Here is a 23,373-nt window from a genome sequence, read left to right on the forward strand (position 1 = left end):
GAACAGTTGTTGTGTTGATGCTTCCAGAGGCAGTTTGGAACTCGGTAGTGAGTGTTGCAACTGAGGACTGACTATTTTTACGTGCTTCAGCCCTTGGCGGTCCCGTTCTGTGAGCTTGTGTGGACTACCACTTCGTGGCTGAGCTGTTGTTGGTCCTAGATGTTTCCACTTCACAATGACAGCACTTACAGTTGACCGGGGCAGCTCTAACAGGGCAGAAATTTGACGAACTGACTTGTTGGAAAGGTGGCATCCTATGACGGTGCCACATTTCCCATTTTGTGTGCTTCCTCCCCTTCTCTCCCCATCTTGTCGACCGCTCCCCTTTTTATATACTTTGTTTACTTGTTTGTTTGATTTGTTTGTTTGATAAATGTTAGCTCTTTCACGAGCCTCAACTCTGTATATCAAAAAAAAAACAAAAAAAAAAAAACTGAGCTCTTCAGTACGGTCCGTTCTACTGCCAATGTTTGTCTATGGAGATTGCATGGCTGTGTGCTTGATTATATATACCTGTCAGCAATAGGTGTGGCTGAAACAGCCTAATCCACTAATTAGTAGGGGTGTCCGCATACTTTTGGTCATGTAGTGTATGTTCCTTCACACAAACCTGCTGTTGGTGCTTGAGATTTCCATTCTCCATCCAATGGAAACCTGAACCTCTCACGTGTAACACTGGAACACTTCCTGGATTCACATTACTTGGACTACCTGGACGTTTTCAATGGCATGTAACAGGTTTTAGAAACTTTCATGGTGACTGTCGGAGCGCGGTGTTGTTTATTTCATTTTTGTATAACTGTGTTATTTCTGGATTGTGTTCGTGCAATTTCATTTCTGGTGCATTTTGTTGTGGTTTTATTACTTTCTAGTTTGCCCCAAATGGATGTCGGCCCGGCTGACAGCCCTTACATTGGGTACTGTCCATGCGTCCTTCCGAAGCCTCTACTCAATAATGACTCGACACCTTTCTCTCATATTTGACGCATGCATGCAATGACAACTGTGGATGAGGCACCTCGAATTGTTTTGGGATCGGAGCTAATTTTGAAATTTTGGGATAGTATAGTCCATGACTGTTTATTGCTTTCAGGAACCATTATTTATTAATATACATTTTACCATTTCTGCCACTGATTTACCATCGGGAGTTATTTTCTTTATATACCTTTTGCCATCTCCATGATGAACATACCACCTTCAATTATTTATTTATACACTTTCCCATCACTGGGAAACCTGGAATAATTCCAGGTGGTACCTGGAAATTCCAGGTGGTACCTGGAATAATTTATTTACATATTTATTTATATATTATATTTATCTGTAATATCTCCATGTCCCATTTTTAATGTGCAGTTTGGGCTGGTTATTGATGAACACCTATATTGTTGTTGTTTTTTTACTCTAGGTAAAGCTTAAGGATACGATCACTTGTTGTTTTCTCTGTATTCTTGTCGCATGCAGTGCCCTCTTCTCCTTTCTCTGACTCTCTACCAATGTCTTTCCTTCTTACATTCCATTGCAGGATATTCTCGTATCTGGACGTAGTCTCACTTTGCCGTTGTGCCCAAGTTTCCAAGGTAAGGATTTCAGCATTTGCCCACCACTCACACATATGATCACCTACAAGACCAGTACTACCGTCAGTATCATTACAGCCCAAACTGGAACGGCACTCAGTTGAGAGCATACCTCTGCCTGGTGAACAGTTTACGTTTTATATCTCAGAGTAGACCAGAAAATCACAATACAGAATCACATTTAATCAAAATCAATCATAGGAATCACCATCCATAACTTTTTGAGATATCCTGCTATGTATCGTTTTAGGCCCTGTCTCCCGATGGTGAAGAATAACTTGAAAAATTAAATAATTCTCATATCCGAATCCATATTCAGATCTTCACCAAAATTCGAATCGAATCGTCCTTGTCAGACACCCAATCGGTTCACCAAGTTTCGTCCAAATCTGTCCACAACTTTTTGAGATATCCTGCTTTGTATCGTTTTTGGCTAACCCCCGCTAACCCCCGCTCTAGCAGGCTAACCCCCGCTCTAGCAGGGAACATGGCCTTAAAATGCATGTTGTTGTGTTGTGTTGTATCGTTTTTGGCCCTATCTCCCAATGGTGAAGAATCACTTAAATTTTTTAGTAGCCGGATCCGAATCTGGATCTTCACCAAAATCTAATCATTTCGTCCTTGTCACATAAGCTACATCTCTGCCAAATTTCTTCCGAATCTGTCCACAACTTTTTGAGATATTTTGTTCACAAACAAACAAACAAACGGACTAAAAACAGACCTACAGGGGTGACCTACAGACCTACAGACAGATAGGGGTGAAACATAACCTCCAACTACCTTTGGTGGCGGAGGTAAATATTCCTGTGCACCTTCTTCTTCTTCTTCTTAAACACTTTATGTCTCACCATGCTTCCTCTTTCTTACCACCCATGTACCCTTCCCTCCAACTTCAAAAGCCGTCTGCTTTCCTTTGGCATACAAGACACATTGTCCCATTTCCTAAGAATAGTGCAGGTAAGTCGACTGGCTTCTCATCAAAAGGAAACTAATAAATTCTGTAATTGCAACCGACTTGGTCATTCTTCATTTTCCCCGTGATCGACGGATATTGGACGTGCTCCAAACGACGATAAATCATCAAACTTGAGCTCACGGTAGCTTTTTTAGATGCAGACTCAGGAGCATTCAATATTGTTTGCCACCCATTGTTGCTTTAGAAACACGAGAGGGCCTGGTACAGTCTGAGGTCTCTCCCTCCTTCCCCGCACAACAATTTTTTTTTCTGATTATTTTCCCCCACTTGTGCCTCTTTTCCACTTTTTATGACTTGTGTGAAATGTTATCTCCATCTTCATCCAATAATTTATTTTGTCACCTTGTCTTTTAATACTACATCGATCGATTTGCCATTCGTTATCCTTGATCTCGATCTGTAACATAATGTCTGCTTCTCACTTATCACACCGTTGTTACGCCACATTCTAACCCTGCCTGTTTAACTCTTCCACAAGTCTTGAAGTTTGTTTATAAAAATAAATAATTTTGATTTTAAGGCATACTTTTCCATCGATTGCCTTTCTGATATGCGTCCAAAGGTGATTTGTCAATCGACTTTCCTCTTTTTCATTCCACTTCATTTAGGAGAATTTAACGTGTTTCGATGTTTTCCGTTTTTGCGATATTTTATCATACTGTTACGGACGGTGGCCGGATATCCCACTCCTGAACACCGATTTTGTTATGGTTTCCAGAGGGGAATCTCACTGCCGGCACTAAATTGTTACGGTGTTCGGAGGAATTCCGCTCCAAGACACCGAAAGACACCGAATGCGTTAGGGTCCGGGGTTCGGGTTTACTACGAGGGGGTTAACCTCCATTCCCTCCCGAACTTACCGGACCTGCGGCTGCTGTGCACGAATAACTTCGTGCTTAGCAGGTTGTGAATTAGCAACTACGAATGCCAATTGGAGAACGTACCGTACGTACCCTCCGGCGGTTTCCTCTGTCCTTAGATGGAAATTTACACGGCCGAGCAAAACCATTGGTCACCGCCAGAGGGATGCTAAAGCCGTTACAGTCGATGTTAAAACTGGATACGAACAATGCCGGATCAATTGAGAAGAGACATTCACGGACAGAGAGAAAGGAAAACGTTTCACAATTTAATTTATTACAGATATTTACAATGTGATTATTTTAATAACAAAGAAAAAGGGACGAGAAGCAGAAACTTAGCTTATGCCACACCTTATTACAATTACTACGGATATGCATCACATGGGCTCAGCACACTCTCACGGGGGAGGGCAGGGGAACGAACAATGAAGGAAACCTGATAGCACAAAGGCTACCTGCTCCCAAATTCCTCTCCTCGTGGCGCCAAACGTCCCGTCTTCGCCATCGAGAAGCACAAGCAGGTAACGACGATCCCAACACGGACCGGCAGAGTGAGGTCGATCGTCAGCACGGCAGAGTGAGGTCGATCGTCAGCACGGCAGAGTGACCCAGGCCAAGAGAGGGGCGCACGTGCTAGGCCAACAATCCAGGCAGAGTCGGACAGGCCCGAAGCCGACAAAGAGACAGGCCCAGAGTGTAACAATGCCGATGTAGAGGCTCAGTGGGGCGAGAGAGACCGGGCAGAGAGAGAAGTGTCCACGCGCTGAATGGGGCGAGAGAGACCGGGCAGAGAGCAAAGTGTCCACAATGCCCAAGAGCCAGCACAACTGCGACCGCCTGTGACCAAGAGCCTGGGCGAAGAGCATGCAAAAACCGTGACCGCCTGCGATGCCAGCCACACCCAAGAGAGAGAATCAATCTCTTTAAAATCCCTTTGTTCACCCTTAAAGGAGGAGAGTGGGGAAATATTGGAGGTCTCCTGGCTACCGATTGGAGCCTGGTGTTGGCTTAGCGGTTAGGGTGCCGGCTTGGGATCCTAGGATCCTGGGTTCGAATCCCGGTCGATCGCTGAATTAACGGCAGGGGGGTTGACTCAGCCTGTCATCCTTCTGAGGTCGGCAAATTGAGTACCAGCTTGCTGGGATGAATGATCCCGGTGTGTACCCCGGTTTAGAATAGGTACACCGTATCCCTGCGCATTGTAAGAGCGTGACCAAGGGTTGGTGTCAGGAAGGGCATCCGGCCATAAAAACATTGCCTCAAACAGGGAACCATGATTGTCATGGGGCCCGCAAGGCTAACCCCCGCTCTAGCGGGGAAAATGGCCTTAAAACGATCATTCATTCATTTATTCATTCCTGGCTCCCGATTGGTGAAGCCAGTAACTCCGCCCCACAAGTTCCCCCACAGTAACTTTCACCCTGATTGGTGGGTTTCTCTTCCCCTGCCCCACAAAATCTCTCAAAGGAAGTTTTATCTGCTACAGGGATGGTGTGCCTTTGAGCCTGGTGCATTAACTGGTAACTTATCCTTTTTAAGTGGAGGACCAATATGTTCTTTTCCCCCAACGCATGACATAATAACCTGAAATAAGGGGAATGATGGTCTGCTATGAAATGATGGTCTGCTATGAAATGATGGTCTGCTATGAAATAACTCTAAGATGGTCTAAGATGATGGTCTGCTATGAAATAACTATTCTAAGGGACCTATATGGTGGTTACCATCACTTTTTAGTGGTTTCTCAAAACCGCAACAATACGTTTATGTTCTCGGGCCCACCCACTCCTGCGATCCTCTTTAACTCCTTATTTCCCTGTTTGCAACTTGTTAGCCCAACTCTTGCCCTTTACTGAAGAAACGTATCTCCAATCAAAGTGTGGACCATGGCTTTGATCTCCGGTCAAAGTGTAGACCATAGTATTGATCTCTCATCAGTGTCCACCATAGTATTGATCTCTCATCAAAGTGTCGACCATAGTATTGATCTCCGGTAAAAGTGTTGACCATAGTATTGATCTCCGGTCAAAGTGTCGACCATAGTATTGATCTCTGGTCAAAGTGTCGACAATGCTATTGATCTCCGCTCAGAGTGCCGACCATAGCTGTTATCTCAAGGCATGTTGGACCATGTGACCTTCATCTGTGGAGATATAACAGGCATTTTGGACCATGTGGCCTTCATCTGTGGAGATACAACACAGGCATGTTGGACCATGTGACCATCATCTGTGGAGATACAACACAGGCATGTTGGACCATGTGACCATCATCTGTGGAGATATAACACAGGCATGTTGAACCATGTGACATTGATATGTGGAGATACAACACAAGGCATGTCCCCCAAACTGTCGTGGGGAGTTTGGACCTTTCCCTGCAATTCACTGCAAACCAAAATGACAATTGTGTGCGTTCCTAGTTTTGAAATGAGTTCATTTCTCACCACCATGACACAAACTTGTGAACGTGTTAGATTTTTAAACTCAAATGAAGAGAAAGACATTTGCACCTCTTGTTATTACTATGATTTTATCGAAGTATTTATCTTTCAATTGATCCACATCCATACATATCTAACGACGAGGTAAAAAAGATAATTTCGCGCTCTATGCTCCCATCCTATGCACAATGATCCGCAGACTTTGTCTCAATACCGTGGTATTTGAAAAGATGCATGCGGACCTTTTACCAAAAGCCTCATTCCATTTCATTTCAAACGATCTCGGGTGTTTCGTTTTTCACATCTTATTTCACTCTGTGAATTATCTTTCCTGCAGTTCTGGAATGTTCTGGCACTGGACGGCAGCAACTGGCAGAAGATCGACCTGTTTAACTTCCAGCGAGATGTCGAGGTGAGTTTTCCTTTTGCTATACTCCATGACTGTTCCTCGTGAGGATGTTTTTCTTCATCAGTTTTATCCACATCCATGTTTCGATAAATATCGATAAAAATTGCCATTAAAAGTCCAAAATCATCAAAGTGAAGTGTTTAACCTGACCGTGAGTATGGTTTCTTTGCTTATTCGCTGTTTTCCGTCACATAAAAACACTTCCCTTTTGGAAGAAGAATACCTCATTCCGCAGGTTTTTGTTTGCTTTATTTGCCGGGTTTGTGAAGCTTGTACCTGCGTTTGTGTGCACATGTAGGGTCGTGTTGTGGAAAACATCTCCAAGCGATGTGGTGGTTTCCTCCGCCAGCTCAGCCTTCGCGGCTGTCAGGGCGTTGGCGATGCTGCTCTACGGTAAACCACTGTTTTCCAAAATGATTTACATTTTTGGCCTTTCCTTTTCACAAGGTGGATGATATTTTCACAGTCTTATCTGTCTATCTGTCTGTGTCTTTGTCCCTTTCTGTCATTCTGCTATTCTCACTCTTTGTTACTCTCACTCTCTGTCACTCTCTCTTTCTCTCTCTCGCTCTCACTGTCTGTCACTTTCTCACTTTCTCACTTTCTCACTCTCTCACTCTCTCACTCTCTCACTATCACTCTCTGTCACTCTCTGTCACTCTCTCCCTCTCTCACTGTCTGTCACTTTCTGCCTCTCTCTCTCTCTCTCTCTCTGACTCTGTCTCTCCCTCTCTCTCGCTCACTGTCACTCTCTCGCTGTCTGTCACTCTCTCTCCTCTCTCTCCTCTCTCGTTCACTGTCATGTTGGATGATTAGGCCTGGCTCGCAGTCGGCGTATCCAATTCAATCAAAGGTGTTCAATGGGGTTGAGGTTAGGGCTCTGTGCAGGCCAGTCCAGTTCTTCCACACCGATCTCGACAAACCTCACTGTGTGGATCTCGCTTTGTGCACGGGGCCATTGTCATGCTGAAACAGGAAAGGGCCTTCCCCAAACTGTAGCCACAAAGTTGGAAGCACACAATCGTCTAGAATATCATTGTATGCTGTAGTGTTAAGATTTCCCTTCACTGGAACAAAGGGGCCGAGCCCGAACCATGAAAAACAGCCCCAGACCATTATTCCTCCTCCACCAATCGTTACAGTTGGTACTATGCATTCGGGCAGGTAGCGTTCTCCTGGCATCCGCCAAACCCAGATTCGTCTGTTGGATTGCCAGATGGTGAAGCGTGATTCATCACTCCAGAGAACGCTTTTCCATTTCTCCAGAGTCCAATGTCGGCGAGCTTTACACCACTCCAACCGACGATGGAAACTGCCATGGAAACCAGGAGAATGTGGCTGCTCGGGCATGCAAACCCATTTCATGAAGCTCCGGACGAACAGTTGTTGTGCTAACGTTGCTTCCAGAGGCAGTTTGGAAATCGATAGTGAGTGTTGCAACCGAGGACAGACTATTTTCACGTGCTTTGCGCTTCAGCACTCAGCGGTCCCGTTCTGTGATCTTGTGTGGCCGAACACTTTGCGGCTGAGCTGTTGTTGCTCCTAGACGTTTCCACTTCACAATAACAGCACTTACAGTTGATCGGGGCAGCTCCAGCATGGCAAAAATTTGACAAACTGGCTTGTTGGAAAGGTGGCATCCTATGGCGGTGCCACGTTGAAAGTCACTGAGCTCTTTAGTTCGGCCCATTCACTGCCAATATTTGTATATGGAGATTTCATGGCTGTGTGCTTGATTATATATACCTGTCAGCAATGGATGTAGCTGAAACAGCCGAATCCACCAATTAAAAGGGGTGTCCGCATACTTTTGGCTGTGTGTGTGTGTGTGTGTGTGTGTGTGTGTGTGTGTGTGTGTGTGTGTGTGTGTGTGTGTGTGTGTGTGTGTGTGTGTGTGTGTGTGTGTGTGTGTATGTAAATATCTGTAAATATATATGTAAATAACATATATTTATATATATATATATTAGGGTGGTCCTCAAATGTAAACATTAACTTTTCTAAACTGCTTTTCCATTTTTTTATTACACCTGTAGAGAGAACAAATTGGGTAAAATTTCATTTCATTTTGAAAACTTTTACCACTGTCACATGGCCCCTGCTAATCTGTATGTATATATATATATATATATATATATATATATATATATATATATATATATATATATATATATATATATATATATATATATATACAGTATATATATATATATATATATATATATATATATATATATATATATATATATATAAATCTATATATATTGTTGCGGATATGGGATTTGGCCTCCATCCATATCCGCTTGTAAATATTCCCCTATTTCCCCAATACTCCCCAACTATCCCCAATCCCCCATTCCCTAGTCCCATTGTCTGTAAACAACACTCTGTAGAACCGACCTTCCCTTTTTCCCCCATTAAATGTCGTGCCCAGGTTCACCGCATCTCACGTAGACAACTATAGGACATCTTGCTAGTTATTCTTAGTCTATGTCAGTTTAGGACTCGTTTCCATTAATTCTGACTCTTCGTTGCACCAGAATGTGATTGTATGGCACCAGTAGTGAGTTTAGGACCTCCCCATACCTCCTCCCATCTTCCTCATGAAACTACAACAACAACAACAACTACAACAACAGCGCGCGGGGAGTGTGCGTCCTCACTCCGGCTTGGTTAGCCGCCATTGCCCATGTGCTCCGACGGGGTTACCACGAAGGGGCTGACTGTCAGCTCCTCGTCAAGGGCGGAGCCCGGTAACCCCCCCGCACCCAATAAGAAGCGGCGGGCCGATTCCATCTGGGGCGGAGCTAACGAGCCGAGGGCGTGTCACTCCCCGCTGGATATACGCAGCCACTTACCGGAGGTGACGGGAGATGCGCCCCCAGCTTGGAAAGAGAAGTCGCCACCTCCGAGCGCTGAGAGACCTCCCTGCATCTTTTGGACCGCGCTTTATCCTGTCCCTGAGCCAAGGTGCACCTTGTGCTATCCATCGACTACCTGCCCTTCCTTGCCATCAATCCCTGTGTGAGTCAGTCTTGTCCTGTTTATCTGTGGTCTGTCGGGGCTACTATAAGACCGTGATTAAGTGCCCACCTTCCTATGCTGTACCTCTTGTCCGTGTAATCTAAACGTTCTGCATACAAATATTATAACCTCCTCCGGAGGTCTTGAGAACTGTACCCCTGGTGTCGTGTCATTTAACCCAGCCGTTGTGTCCTTTCCTTAATTGATTTAGCATAGCGCGATTTGGCCAACGTTCGAGTGGAATCGGGTAAACTGTGCAGACGCGGTCATACCAAACCGCTCGGTAAACTAACATCCAAAACCGCGTCTGTAACAATATATATCTATATATATATATATCTATATATATATATCTATATACAGTATATCTATATATATATCTATATATATATATATATCTATATATATATATATATATATATATATATACTGTATATATATATATATCTATATATATATATATATATATATATATATATATATATATATATATATATATATATATATACTAGACGACCCATGACCCGTTGGGTCAATGTTATTATATATAATTAAGGGGTTACCATAGTTACAGTGGGGGTCAAAGGTCAACCTATGGTGAAGATATATAATTTTCTCACACTTTCTAATAGAGAGGCAAAATGCCATATAAAACTAAATTTACTGGTTCTAATTGCTTTTATTTATCAATCCTCACATAGAAGAGCAGTTTTTAGTAATGAGCAGTGAGGAGAAGACCCCTCAGCCAATGATGCCACCCCGCAGCCAATGATGCGACCCCTCAGCCAATGATGCTACCCCTCAGCCAATGATGTGACCCCTCAGCCAATGATGCTACACCTCAGCCAATGATGCCACCCCTCAGCCAATGATGCTACCCCTCAGCCAATGATGTGACCCCTCAGCCAATGATGCTACCCCTCAGCCAATGATGTTACCCCTCAGCCAATGATGTTACCCCTCAGCCAATGATGCTACCCCTCAGCCAATGATGCCACCCCGCATCCAATGATGCCACCCCACATCCAATGATGTCGCCCCTCAGCCAATGATGTCGCCCCTCAGCCAATGATGCCACCCCGCATCCAATGATGCCACCCCGCATCCAATGATGCCACCCCGCATCCAATGATGCCACCCCTCAGCCAATGATGTTGCCCCTCAGCCAATGATGTCGCCCCTCAGCCAATGATGTCGCCCCTCAGCCAATGATGTCGCCCCTCAGCCAATGATGCTACCCCTCAGCCAATGATGCCACCCCGCATCCAATGATGTCGCCCCTCAGCCAATGATGTCGCCCCTCAGCCAATGATGCCACCCCGCATCCAATGATGCCACCCCGCATCCAATGATGCCACCCTGCATCCAATGATGCCACCCCGCATCCAATGATGCCACCCCTCAGCCAATGATGTGACCCCTCAGCCAATGATGCTACACCTCAGCCAATGATGCCACCCCTCAGCCAATGATGCTACCCCTCAGCCAATGATGTGACCCCTCAGCCCATGATGCTACCCCTCAGCCAATGATGTTACCCCTCATCCAATGATGCTACCCCTCAGCCAATGATGCCACCCCGCATCCAATGATGCCACCCCGCATCCAATGATGCCACCCCGCATCCAATGATGCCACCCCGCATCCAATGATGCCACCCCGCATCCAATGATGCCGCCCCTCAGCCAATGATGTCGCCCCTCAGCCAATGATGCCACCCCGCATCCAATGATGCCACCCCGCATCCAATGATGCCACCCCGCATCCAATGATGCCACGCCACATCCAATGATGCCACCCCGCATCCAATGATGTCGCCCCTCAGCCAATGATGCCACCCCGCATCCAATGATGCCACCCCGCATCCAATGATGCCACCCCGCATCCAATGATGCCACCCCTCAGCCAATGATGTCGCCCCTCAGCCAATGATGTCGCCCCTCAGCCAAAGATGTCGCCCCTCAGCCAATGATGTCGCCCCTCAGCCAATGATGTCGCCCCTCAGCCAATGATGCCACCCCGCATCCAATGATGCCACCCCACATCCAATGATGCCACCCCACATCCAATGATGCCACCCCGCATCCAATGATGCCACCCCTCAGCCAATGATGCCACCCCTCAGCCAATGATGTCACCCCTCAGCCAATGATGTCACCCCTCAGCCAATGATGTCGACCCTTCGCCAATGATGTCGCCCCTCAGCTAATGATGTCGCCCCTCAGCCAATGATGTCACCCCTCAGCCAATGATGTCGCCCCTCAGCTAATGATGTCGCCCCTCAGCTAATGATGTCGCCCGTCAGCCAATGATGCCACCCCTCAGCCAATGATGTCGCCCCTCAGCCAATGATGTAGCCCCTCAGCCAATGATGCCACCCCTCAGCCAATGATGTCGCCCCTCAGCCAATGATGTCACCCCTCAGCCAATGATGTCACCCCTCAGCCAATGATGTCGCCCCTCAGCCACTGATGTCGCCCCTCAGCCAATGATGTCGCCCCTCAGCCAATGATGTCGCCCCTCAGCCAATGATGTCACCCCTCAGCCAATGATGTCGCCCCTCAGCCAATGATGTCGCCCCTCAGCCAATGATGTCACCCCTCAGCCAATGATGTCGCCCCTCAGCCAATGATGCCGCCCCTCAGCCAGTGATGTCGCCCCTCAACCAATGATGCCACCCTTCAGCTAATGATGTCGCCCCTCAGCCAATGATGTCACCCTCAGCCAATGATGCTACACCTCAGCCAATGATGCTACCCCTCAGCCAATGATGCTACCCCTCAGCGAATGATGCTACACCTCAGCCAATGATGCTACCCCTCAGCCAATGATGCTACCCCTCAGCCAATGATGCTACACCTCAGCCAATGATGCTACCCCTCAGCCAATGATGCTACCCCTCAGCCAATGATGCTACCCCTCAGCCAATGATGCTACCCCTCAGCCAATGATGCTACCCCTCAGCCAATGATGCTATGCCTCAGCCAATGATGCTACCCCTCAGCCAATGATGATGATGATGCTACCCCTAGACGACCCATGACCCGTTGGGTCAATGTCAGTTTGAATAGATATGAGAATAGAACTAAAGCGAACGCTGGACATCATCAGGGAGATTATTTGGGCCAGCAAGCCATAAGGCTCACCTCTCCAGCGTTCTAAATCACTTACCTGTGACACGTGATTTCGGCCCTTATCTCCGATCACGTTGACGGAAATCACCACAGCATATCGTCAAGATCCCTCCAAAAGGCTCGTCTTTGTCACATACATCACGCAACGTGCGATCCACAGCCTCGAAACTCTCTCTCCTGATCATAGGACACTCATCCCACACGATGAGTTTTGTACTTCGAAAGAGGTCTGCGATAGTGGAATTTTTATCGATGTTGCATACGCCATCTTCCCTCGGTGTCAGAGGGATTTGGAACCTTGAATGCGCTGTTCTTCCACCAGGCATGAGGGTAGCAGCTATGCCAGATGAGGCCACCGCAAGGGCAACTTCTCCACTCGCTCTCACTTTAGAGAGAATCAGGTTAATAAGAAACGTCTTCCCTGTGCCTCCAGACGCGTCAATGAAAATCATTGATGACTGATTCGTGCGGATGTTGCTATTCGCGTCCATAGACGTGAGGTGTGATTCGTTGTCCGCGTCCGTAGCGCCGTCGGAGGGTTGATACGACATTCTTCCTGCAAATAGTATTGTGTTTGTGCTATCGTTTTGCCGATCATCAAATGACAAATAAATTACATTGTGAAAATTAAAGATTTCAAATAAACCTATTTAAAGTGTATGCGCATATAAATAATAAAAAAAATCGAAGAAATATCTCTCGGTAATTTCCTGAAACATATTTTACTTCCGGGTAATAATGTTGAATGAAATGACGAAGATATATACTGTATGCCTGTTATTTTAGGCGGTGTATTTTCGTATATCAACGTGGCGCGATTTTTAAAATATATCTCTGCAATTTCCCGTGTGTGCGTGAATGTTCTCAATTATTTCTTTTACCGAGTCTAAAACCATCGATAAAAATGAAATCAGATGGCGACTTAGATTGAAGATAAAGGCGTGAAACAGACTCAATGGCCTTGAAGATACAAGCCTTTCAGAATTCATTTCGTTCTATAAACGGAAACTTTCATCGGATTTTCTTCCCGTTTTTTTTCAACCGAGTCTAAAACTATGTTAGCGACTGTGAAAAATGAAATGATATATCGAATTTGATTTGAAATAAAACTGAGAGAGAGAGCAAGACACCATGGGCCTACAAAACAGGCCTCAAAGCTATGCGAGTTAATAAAATGGTGGATATTACTACTCTCTCAAAGGGGTAAGCCACGCCCCCGGACTGATCGAATGTTACATACAAACACGCAAGATTTCAATTTTATAATTATATATATATATATATATATATATATATATATATATATATATATATATATATATATATATATATATATATATATATATATATATATATATATATATACAGAAATTATTTCGGTTTGTTTCAGTTATGATGGCGAGTGCAAGTACTTCAAGAAGAGCAACCATAAAAAAGAACCATGTGTGGCTGATGGGCTGCCATATTGAAAAACTACCAGAAACTCGGCTCCCATCTTGCAAAGAGATTCTGCAGCGATACTTTAAGCTACATCATGCTGAGAAATTGGACATAAGCAGTGCCGCAACAACTGTTGTTCGTGAGACATTATGCATCTGGGAGAAAGCACGGATCCCCACTGCAGATGGGCGGAATATCATTGAAAAACTAGAGAGAAAAGTAGAACAATACAGATCCATCCTGAAAGGAAAGAGCCGGCGATCTGTCCCTCAGATAAAGAAAGAAGAGCAGTTTCAAACCGGTCTACGTGACTTATTTGACATTGCTCATGTTGATGTCCTTGATCTGATCAAAATACCAGCGGACCGTGAATTCCTTAAGGCACAACGGGAGCCAGGTCGACGGGGCTTTATGGTTGGTGTTGACAAGGTGCTAGCAGGAAAAGACGAGCGGACACATCAACGCGACAAGGTGTTGACTGAAAGAGAGCAGCATGAAAAAGAGAAGCAAGCAGCCTGAGAGGAGACTCTTGAGCTAGCATCATCAACAGACAGCAGTGCTGAAGCCAGTGATCATGGCGACTCTGCTGTTCTATCTGCTTCAAAGAGGCAGAGCCGAAAGCGTGCAAGTAGCATTGTTACACCGGACCTAACAGCAGCTCTCGACCGCACCAAGGTTAGCGATCGATCAGCTGTTCACATCTTGTCAGCAGCAGCCTCTGCTCTGGGACACGACCCTTCAGAGTTGGCCATCAACCGCATATCGATCAGGAAATCCAGGCGGATCCAACAGAAGACAATTGCAGGTGACATCCAGGCATCCTATGCTCCAAACACAAGTCTGGTGGTTCATTGGGATGGCAAGCTCCTTCCAGACGATGGGACTAAAAAAGTTGATCGCCTTCCTGTCATTGTCAGTGACCCACAAGGAACTGGAAAGCTTCTGGGTGTGCCAAAACTGCCAGCAGGAACTGGACTAGCAACAGCTGCTGCTGTTATGCAATGCCTCGAAGAATGGCATTTGCAAGACATGGTGGCAGGTATGAGCTTTGACACGACAGCCAGCAACACTGGTTCAGCACTTGGTGCGTGCACTATTTTGCAGCAAAAGCTTGGACGACCACTATTACATTTTGCATGCCGGCATCACATTCTGGAACTAGTGGTAGAGGCAGCAATGGCAGCATTCAAACCATTTCTTGGTCCATCAAAAGGACCTGAGATAGCCGTCTTCAAGCATTTCCAGTCAAACTGGAATTCCATTGACCAAAGCAAGTTTAAGCCAATGATGCCTGATGACCTGGACTCTGTAGTTTCAGGTGTATTTTTAAGTTGCAAAGAAGATGTCGTTTCATTCTGCATCCAGAAACTGGAATCGGGCCAACTACGAGATGACTACCGTGAACTTCTTGAGTTGACTATTATTCTGTTTGGTGAGCGTCCTCCGAGAGGATTCAGATTCATGCAGCCAGGAGCCATGCATCGGGCAAGATGGATGGCCCGTGTGATTTATGGAATCAAGATCTACTTGTTCCGTGATCAGTTTCGACTGACCCCAAAGGAACTCACTGGCATGAAGCGTTTTACAGCATTTGTTGGAGCAGTGTATACCAAAGCCTGGTTCAGCGCTCCATCTGCCATTGGTGCTCCCGCTGGAGACCTAGCTCTCTGAAAAGCACTCATTTTCTATCCTGATTCAGTGATTGCTGAAGCCACCAGAAAAAAGCTTTCCAATCACTTGTGGTACCTCAGCGAAGAACTGGCAGGACTTGCTCTGTTTGACGATAGTGTTGAGCTTGATGTCAAGCGAATGATAGTCGCTGCTTTTAAAGAAGAATGCCAAGAGAATCCTCAACCACGGGTACATGTGGATCTTACAGCAAAAGAAGCCATCGCTGCCAAGACTGTTGCAGATTTTGTTACTTCTGCCTCGCTGCGAATTTTGACTGCATTCAAAGTCAATACTGACTTCCTAGAAAAGGACCCTGGTGAGTGGGCCGATGACCCATCATTTCAGTCATCACAGCAAGTCTTGCGCGGTATTGCCACTGTCAACGACTTTGCAGAACGTGGTGTAGCATTAATACAGGACTACAATCAAGTCTTGACAAAGGATGAACAGCAGCGCCAGTACCTGTTGCAAGTTGTTGAGTGGCATCGCCATCAGTTCCCCGACGCAAAGAAGATAAGGAGGAAATAATTTACCACAGAACTTATTAATGAGGAATCAATGGTCTGGAGGACTCTTACTCTGTGTGTTTATGATGATTGTCATACATTCTTACTGATTGGGGATTACATCTGAGTGTTAGTTTATTAAAAACAATTTTGTGTGTCGATACTGAAACATTGTAATTTTCAACCCATGTGTGACAGTAGTAAATAAAGTCATATAGAAACCATCTTTGGCACATTTTATTTTTTCACAATAAGGAACAATTTTAGCAACAAGCACCTGAAAAAAGTCCAATTTTATTTTTTGGTGTACATTTGAGGACCACCCTAATATATATATATATATATATACACAGATATATCTCTATATATTGTTGCGGTTTTAGAACCCTCACTTTGTAAATAATACTTGTAAATATTCCATTATTAAAAGGTTAAAGGTCGCACCCTTAATTAGTCCATATGCAACATGTAGGCCACCATAGGAACTTTTGTTATTTCCTTATTATGTGTCAGACAAGGCCGTGTTCCCAATAGTTGAATCTACGTTGCATCAATTAAATAAGAATAGGCCCTTCCGTTCATTTTGCAGCCGCTCTCTCCAAGCTATGCCATTATGCGCCCCTACAGTCGGGGCTTGTCTCTCCCCAAATTGTCACGTGGTTTGATTAGCAGCATTCGCTGCATTGAGCCTTCGTCGCCTTAGCGCTCGCTCCAAACGCCATTGAACATGCGGTCTCAGGCTGAGGAAAAAGGGGGCGGGACACAAGAACGAGGTGTGGCCACGTCAACTCACCATCAAGGGCGGAGCCGGTGAGCCCTCGCCAACCAACAAGGTCTGAGGTGAGCTCACTGCGGGCGTGGTTTGATGAAGCGCGCATTGATCTTTGAGCGCATTATATAAGCGCATGTGCCAAGCCCTTTGGAGGACTGCGCCACGGACTGCTTATTGTATGGGACTGCACGGAGAAAGCTCGATTACCACGGACCTGGGGACTTGAGGAACTGCGTGAGGGAGCTCGTTTGATATGAACTGCCTTTGACACGGACTGCCCTTTGATACGAACTGCCTTTGATAAGAACATTGATCGGGAGAGAGAGAGCGTTGGCACAAAATACGTATTACGTACGCTGCATCCCAGTTCCCCCGATATCTGTAAGGTCCGCTCGCGGTCAACTACAACGACGTGCTGCCGGCCCGCTTCCATCACCACCACGGCACGAGTCGGGACCAGACGAGGAGCTTGGACATCTGCTTGGACCTTCCTCCCCTACCAGCTACCATCCCGTGTGAGTGTGTCTGTTTGTCCTGGGGTCGTTAAGTTAAGACTGTATAGGTAAGCCTGCCCTGTGTCCTGCTTCTTCTTCTTCGTCCTCCTGTATATTCCTTTCGTTTCCTCTTCTTTTGCTTGTAAATAATTAATAAACCCACTCTTTGTTCTTTCCTTACTCTGGTTTCCTCTTATCCGATCGTTTTAGTCTTTTCTCGATTGAGTACCTGTGGCACGATTTGGAAACCGCTCAGAATCAGGTTTAGTCATTTGTTAACGGCTCGGACCGCGGATTGCTAACTGCTCGGCATTTACCATCACGTCCGTGGTACGAGCAGGAGTTATTTCCCTGCTTTACGGTCGGGTTAGTAAGTAGGTATTTGGGACTTCATTGACCAATGACCCTAGCTAATACTGACCGGAAGGAGCGTTATAACTTCTCAGGACTCGGGTCAGTCAGTCACGGACAAGGGGATTAACCCCCCCTTGATAAGGGGAGCGCCGCCCTCCGAATCCGCAACAATTGGTGTCTGGGAGTGGGATTTGAAGCCCGAACCAAATTTGAATATATCTGAAAAATTTGGTCAAAATTTCGAGCAGCCAAAATTTTGTATTAAAAACCAAATTAAAATCGTGCCATGGATGATCAAGGCGATCGGATGCCGGTGGGGGGAAATGAGGGGGTAGAAGAGGAGATATAGCTAACCCAAGACCCCAGGGAAGAAGTGGGAGAGATGGAGGAGGAGAATGAAGAAGGTGCGGTAGCAGTGGTTGCAGGCGCACAAAATGGCGGCGCCTCGCACATGGCGACGAGGGCCGCGCCCGCTGCGCAAGCGGGAGGGATAGATATGCAGGCCCTCATGGCGCAGCTACAGGCAGTCATACAAATGGAAATGGGAAACCAAATTGGGGGGTTAAGTAGAGAGATGGGAGAAATGAGGGCCGATAATAAACAAATGGAAAATAGACTGGGGGAGCAATTGGGAGGTCAAATTGGGGGGTTGAGAAATGAATTGGGCGATCAAATTGGGGGGTTAGAAAGGAAATGATGGGCCCAATTTGAGGACGTGAGTGGCGAAATGAACGAGGGGTTAACGAGGGTGAAAAGCAAGATGGACACCCGGGAAAATCAAATGAAAAGAATGAAGGACGGGTTAACGGGGTTTGAAAACAGAATGGGTGGCCACATAGAAAAATATGGGAGAGACATTGACCGCAGATCGGGCGGAAAGGTTGCGGGGGTACGCGACGAGGTAACGCTGCTCGAGGAACGCGGGAAAAGCGAGGTTGAGCAAAGCGAAGTCACGTGGACGGGTATAGAAATCGTGACCCAGGGTATGGGGAAGTAGGCGACCGCCGAAGTAGAAAATTTGATTTTATTAACGCCAGTGGTCGTCGAGAAAGAAGAAAAGAAAAGCGAAGCAATAGTGGAAATTGGGATTCAAGAGACGGCAGAGATAGAAATTAAATCGAGGGAAGAAATGGAATGCACTCAAAGTCCGTGTTCGCATCCTGATGCCGTACTTGCTAATCCTTATAAAGATTTGCAGGTGTGTGTGAAGAAGAGGATCCCGAAGGTAAGCCGGGCTGTATATGGTGTTAAAAGATTTTGCAGAAAAGTGTTTGGCGCGAGAGGGTTCTTCGCGCGCTTGGGATCCCGGCGTAACCCGGGCGTTCGTGGATGTCCTTTGTGTGCTGTGCAAGAGCGAATGGTGCACGTGAGCGAATGGCACCGGAGCACGAGTGCATTACAGAGAGTGAGAATGAATGTACGACAGAGTCTGAAAGTGAGGGAGAATGCACAGAGGAGTGTATGTGTGAGGGTGAGAGTGATACAGAGTGTGAGTTGGTTGTGGTGAGTGTGCTAGGATGCACACCTGAGTTGGTTGTGGTGAGTGTGCGGGAGAGCACACCAGAGCGCGTGATTGGGTGTGCGATAGGGGATTGCACACCCGTGGGTAGGTGTGCGCTGAATGGTTGGATGCAAGAGTGCACCCCCATGAGTGGTACGGAGTACGTACCGGGAGAGTGTGCACAAGAAGGGGCGCGAGAGAGGTGTGTAACTGAGTGTGCCTGGGTGGTGTGCACGAGAGAGTGTGGTGGCGGAATTGACAGAGTGCATGGAATGCATGGAGTGTATGAGAGGCGTTGGAGCGCCGCGTTTTGTGAGTGTAGAACGGAACACGCGGTGTGAGCATGTGAGTCAGGCATCGACGTTAACCGGGTTAGCGTTTCGGCCGACGTATAGCCGACGCGAGCTCTCGGGGCGTGGTGCGCTTTGTGTGCTGCGGGGGCCGGCCGGGATCGGTGCCGCGTCGCTCCTGCATGGAGCGCCGTGCACGATTCGGGCCGGGCTCCGCCCTGCACGGTCAATACCGCGCTTGGTTAGGCGAAGCGATCGGCTCGGTTCGAGGGGAAGGAGAAGGGTTCGGAGCGGCGCCCCCTTGTGGTGGCGGCGCTCCGGCCGGGCAAGGCTGGGCCACTGCGCATGGGAGCGAAAGGCCCTGCGTAAGGATGGTGCTTGGAGCCTTGGTCCAACAAAACCTCCTCCCCTGAATCATAAATGCCGGACGGACCCAACAAACAGGGGACTGACCATCCGCACGGATAGCCCGCTTTTCAAAGCCGAGCTGTGAAAATGCATTACCGCACCCGACGAGGCTCAGAGTGGTGAACGGATAGTGATAGTGATGATGGCAAATGGTATCTGATGTAGTGATGGATGGTAGTTTTACCATTCACATTACTCATTTTTGGGCAAAGGAGCAGTAGTTTTATGGGGTTTGGCGGCGCGAGCTAGCCAGGTAGGGCTAGGTTATTGATAGGATGTAGAAATATGACTATAGGTGACCAAGAATTAAGTAGTGACAGTGTACCTGAAGTGGGGACGTAGAGTAGATTAGATGGATGATAACGACGTGGGATGTGCATAGTTTAATGGGATGACTGGGAAGCACGAGTCTTAGAAGGGCAATAGTTAGTCAGATGATGCTGTGTGTATGAGCTTGAATTGTGTATGAGCTTGTGTATTGAGCAGAGTATTGAGGATGTGGGTGATTGTGCATTGAGTGATTGACTTGCAAGGTGTGCAAGTGAAGTACAGGTGTATGGAGAATGGTTGGATGGAATAGATGGTCTGGAGTAAATGGAGGATGGAATGAATGGTGTGGAGTGAGTAGTGTGGAATACGTGGAGTGGAGTGTATGGTGTGAAGGAGTGGATGGGGGAAGGATGGACCCCTTCACGAACACCTGGGGAGGGTAGTTTAAAAGTAGGTAGAGGGAGTCGGTAAATTGTGGTTGGATATTGACATCTGTGGTGTGGAAGTAGCAGGGTACTGCTTGATTGGTGCATGAGTAAAGTGGAATGGCTGGGCGTGTGGCCTGTTCGTGAGTGTGGTTGGTTGAGCACTCCGCCACTGGTAGTCTGTCGGCCAGCTGAGGCCGCAGGTAGGCTCTGGGAGCCATGTAGAGTTCAATGGGGCCCGAGGATCCAGAGAAGGACCTGGGTAGCCCGACGCCAGAGAGGGCGGGTAGCGGGGTGAGAGAGCCAGAGGGCCTTCCCCAGGTAGGTTAGGGTGAGGAGCAGGTAAGCTCGGGTGGCAACTGCAGTGGCGGAGGTGTGCAGGTGAGCGGACCTGCTGGGAGAGCCACACGACCCAGCCCTGAAATTGTGCAAGGGCACAGAATTGAAAACTCGGGGGAGTGAGACCCCAAATTGGTGTGCGCCACAGTATGTTCAATGGGAATTGGTTTTTAGAACCACATAGAGTAATGATGGCCAATGGATTGGCAGGGAAAGACCCCAGGTAGTTTAAAGTGTTAATGTAATTTAGAAGATAGATAGGAGAAAATCTCTTCGCACCATCCGCATCCACTCACCTTAAGGTGATAAAACTCCACACCACATTTTTTGCAGACATTTGGAATGTAAGACGCATCTCGACGTGGGGGGACATTGTTTGATATTCCATCTCTTCCTCCTTGGGAGGGATTGATGATGAATTTGGTTTAGAGGGGATGGGAAAGACAAGACGTAGCGACGAATGTGTAAATTGTGTAAATACGGGTAAGGGCAAGGGTAGGGTAGATGACATGGGGGGGTGACGTACGCTAGGGACGAGCTTTCTCGGTTCGCTCTCCCGCGCCCTTCATGTCTGCATTATCTTGTTTTGATGTGTACCCTTGCGCCCCTGCCCGCTGATCTGCTTGTCCTTCCTTCCCCACTCACGGACCCTTGTTCTTTTGTGCCCGAGGGAAAGTGTGCAGGTGCTGCAGTTGTGCGCCCGCACCCTTGCTGCCTGCCTGCCTGCACTGGTACACCACTTATGGACCACACGTTCTGTGGCCTGGCATTTGGCTGGAGCGGACCATTGCTGCCAGCAGCATCTTGTTTGCGGACCACGGTTTTAAGTGGCATCGATGCCATGCAGTGGACCACCTAAGTTGGCCCTGCTGGCCAGAAATAATAAAAAGCGGACGCGGTGTGTGCCCTTTTATTAAATAACAACATCAAGCAAGAAGACAGCCAGAAGCATCGGCCCAGCAGAGAAGACATCACAAGGCATCATTTATTATTTTAAAAAATGGTTGTTTTTGTGCCTTTTTCATTTATGGTGCTTTTGGTGCATTGATTATTTTTGGTGCTTTTGGTGCATTTTATGATTTGGTGCATATGGTATGGTGTATCGGTGCAGTGCATGGCAATGGCATTTTTCCTCTTTTCAAAACATCTTTTTCTTGTTTCCCACAAAAGACAGGTCCTGGGTGACAGTTTGTAAATAACTAGTGTACTGTAAATAATGCTCCCCACCGGCTAAATGTGTAGTTTCAAAATAATTCCGCAATTCGGTTAGTCTGTGGGTATGAGTCAGTTAGGAAGGATGCAACGCAGCAGGCGGGACATATTTAGTGTTAAAACTGTCGCACTCAGGGTGAGGTTAAAAGTAGAGCGTAACCACACCGAAGTGTCACACTAAGTTAAAGTTGTTTCGGCCCAGGACGGGCCTGGAGGAAAGGAGGGTGCAGTGTTGCGGTTTTAGAACCCTCTCTTTGTAAATAATACTTGTAAATATTCCATTATTAAAAGGTTGAAGGTCGCACCCTTAATTAGTCCATATGCAACACGTAGGCCACCATAGGAACTTTAGTTATTTCCTTATTATGTGTCACATAAGGCCGTGTTCTCAATAGTTGAATCTACGTTGCATCAATTAAATAAGAATAGGCCCTTCCGTTCATTTTGCAGCCGCTCTTTCCAAGCTACGCCATTATGCGCCCCTACAGTCGGGGCTTGTCTCTCCCCAAATTGTCACGTGGTTTGATTAGCAGCGTTCGCTGCATTGAGCCTTCGTCGCCTTAGCGCTTGCTCCAAACGCCATTGAACATGTGGTCTCAGGCCGAGGAAAAAGGGGGCGGGACACAAGAACGAGGTGTGGCCACGTCAACTCACCATCAAGGGCGGAGCCGGTGAGCCCTCGCCAACCAACCAGGGCTGAGGTGAGCTCACTGGCGGGCGTGGTTTGATGAAGCGCGCATTGATCTTTGAGCGCATTACATAAGTGCACGCACCAAGCCCTTTGGAGGACTGCGCCACAGACTGCTTATTATATGGGACTGCGCGGAGAGAGCTCGATTACCACGGACCTGGGGACTTGAGGAACTGCGTGAGGGAGCTCGTTTGATATGAACTGCCTTTGATACGAACTGCCCTTTGATACAAACTGCCTTTGATAAGAACATTGATCGGGAGAGAGAGAGCGTTGGCACAAAATACATATTACGTACGCCACATCCCAGTTCCCCCGATATCTGTAAGGTCCGCTCGCAGTCAACGACAACGATGCGCTGCCGGCCCGCTTCCATCACCAGCACGGCGCGAGTCGGGACCGGACGAGGAGTTTGGACATCTGCTTGGACCTTCCTCCCCTACCAGCTACCATCCCGTGTGAGTGTGTCTGTTTGTCCTGGGGTCGTTAAGTTAAGACTGTATAGGTGAGCCTGCCCTGTGTCCTGCTTCTTCTTCTGCCTCCTGTATATTCCTTTCGTTTCCTC

At 47.0% G+C, this 23,373-nt stretch overlaps 1 protein-coding gene across 3 annotated transcripts in view; it reads left to right on the plus strand.

Annotated features, from left to right (window-relative positions):
- LOC137428873 (F-box/LRR-repeat protein 2) overlaps window positions 1-23,373 on the plus strand; it is a 120,077-nt gene that overhangs the window by 51,476 nt on the left and 45,228 nt on the right. For all 3 annotated transcript variants that reach the window (XM_068118714.2, XM_068118718.2, XM_068118717.2), the window contains 3 exons: window positions 1,529-1,583; window positions 6,206-6,280; window positions 6,576-6,670. In XM_068118714.2, the coding sequence (XP_067974815.2) occupies window positions 1,529-1,583; window positions 6,206-6,280; window positions 6,576-6,670 (225 nt within the window). The remainder of the gene's footprint in view (window positions 1-1,528; window positions 1,584-6,205; window positions 6,281-6,575; window positions 6,671-23,373) is intronic.

The sequence above is a fragment of the Myxine glutinosa genome, chromosome 6, assembly GCF_964187855.1.
Source record: "Myxine glutinosa chromosome 6, kmMyxGlut1.1, whole genome shotgun sequence".
Taxonomy (NCBI): domain Eukaryota; kingdom Metazoa; phylum Chordata; class Myxini; order Myxiniformes; family Myxinidae; genus Myxine; species Myxine glutinosa.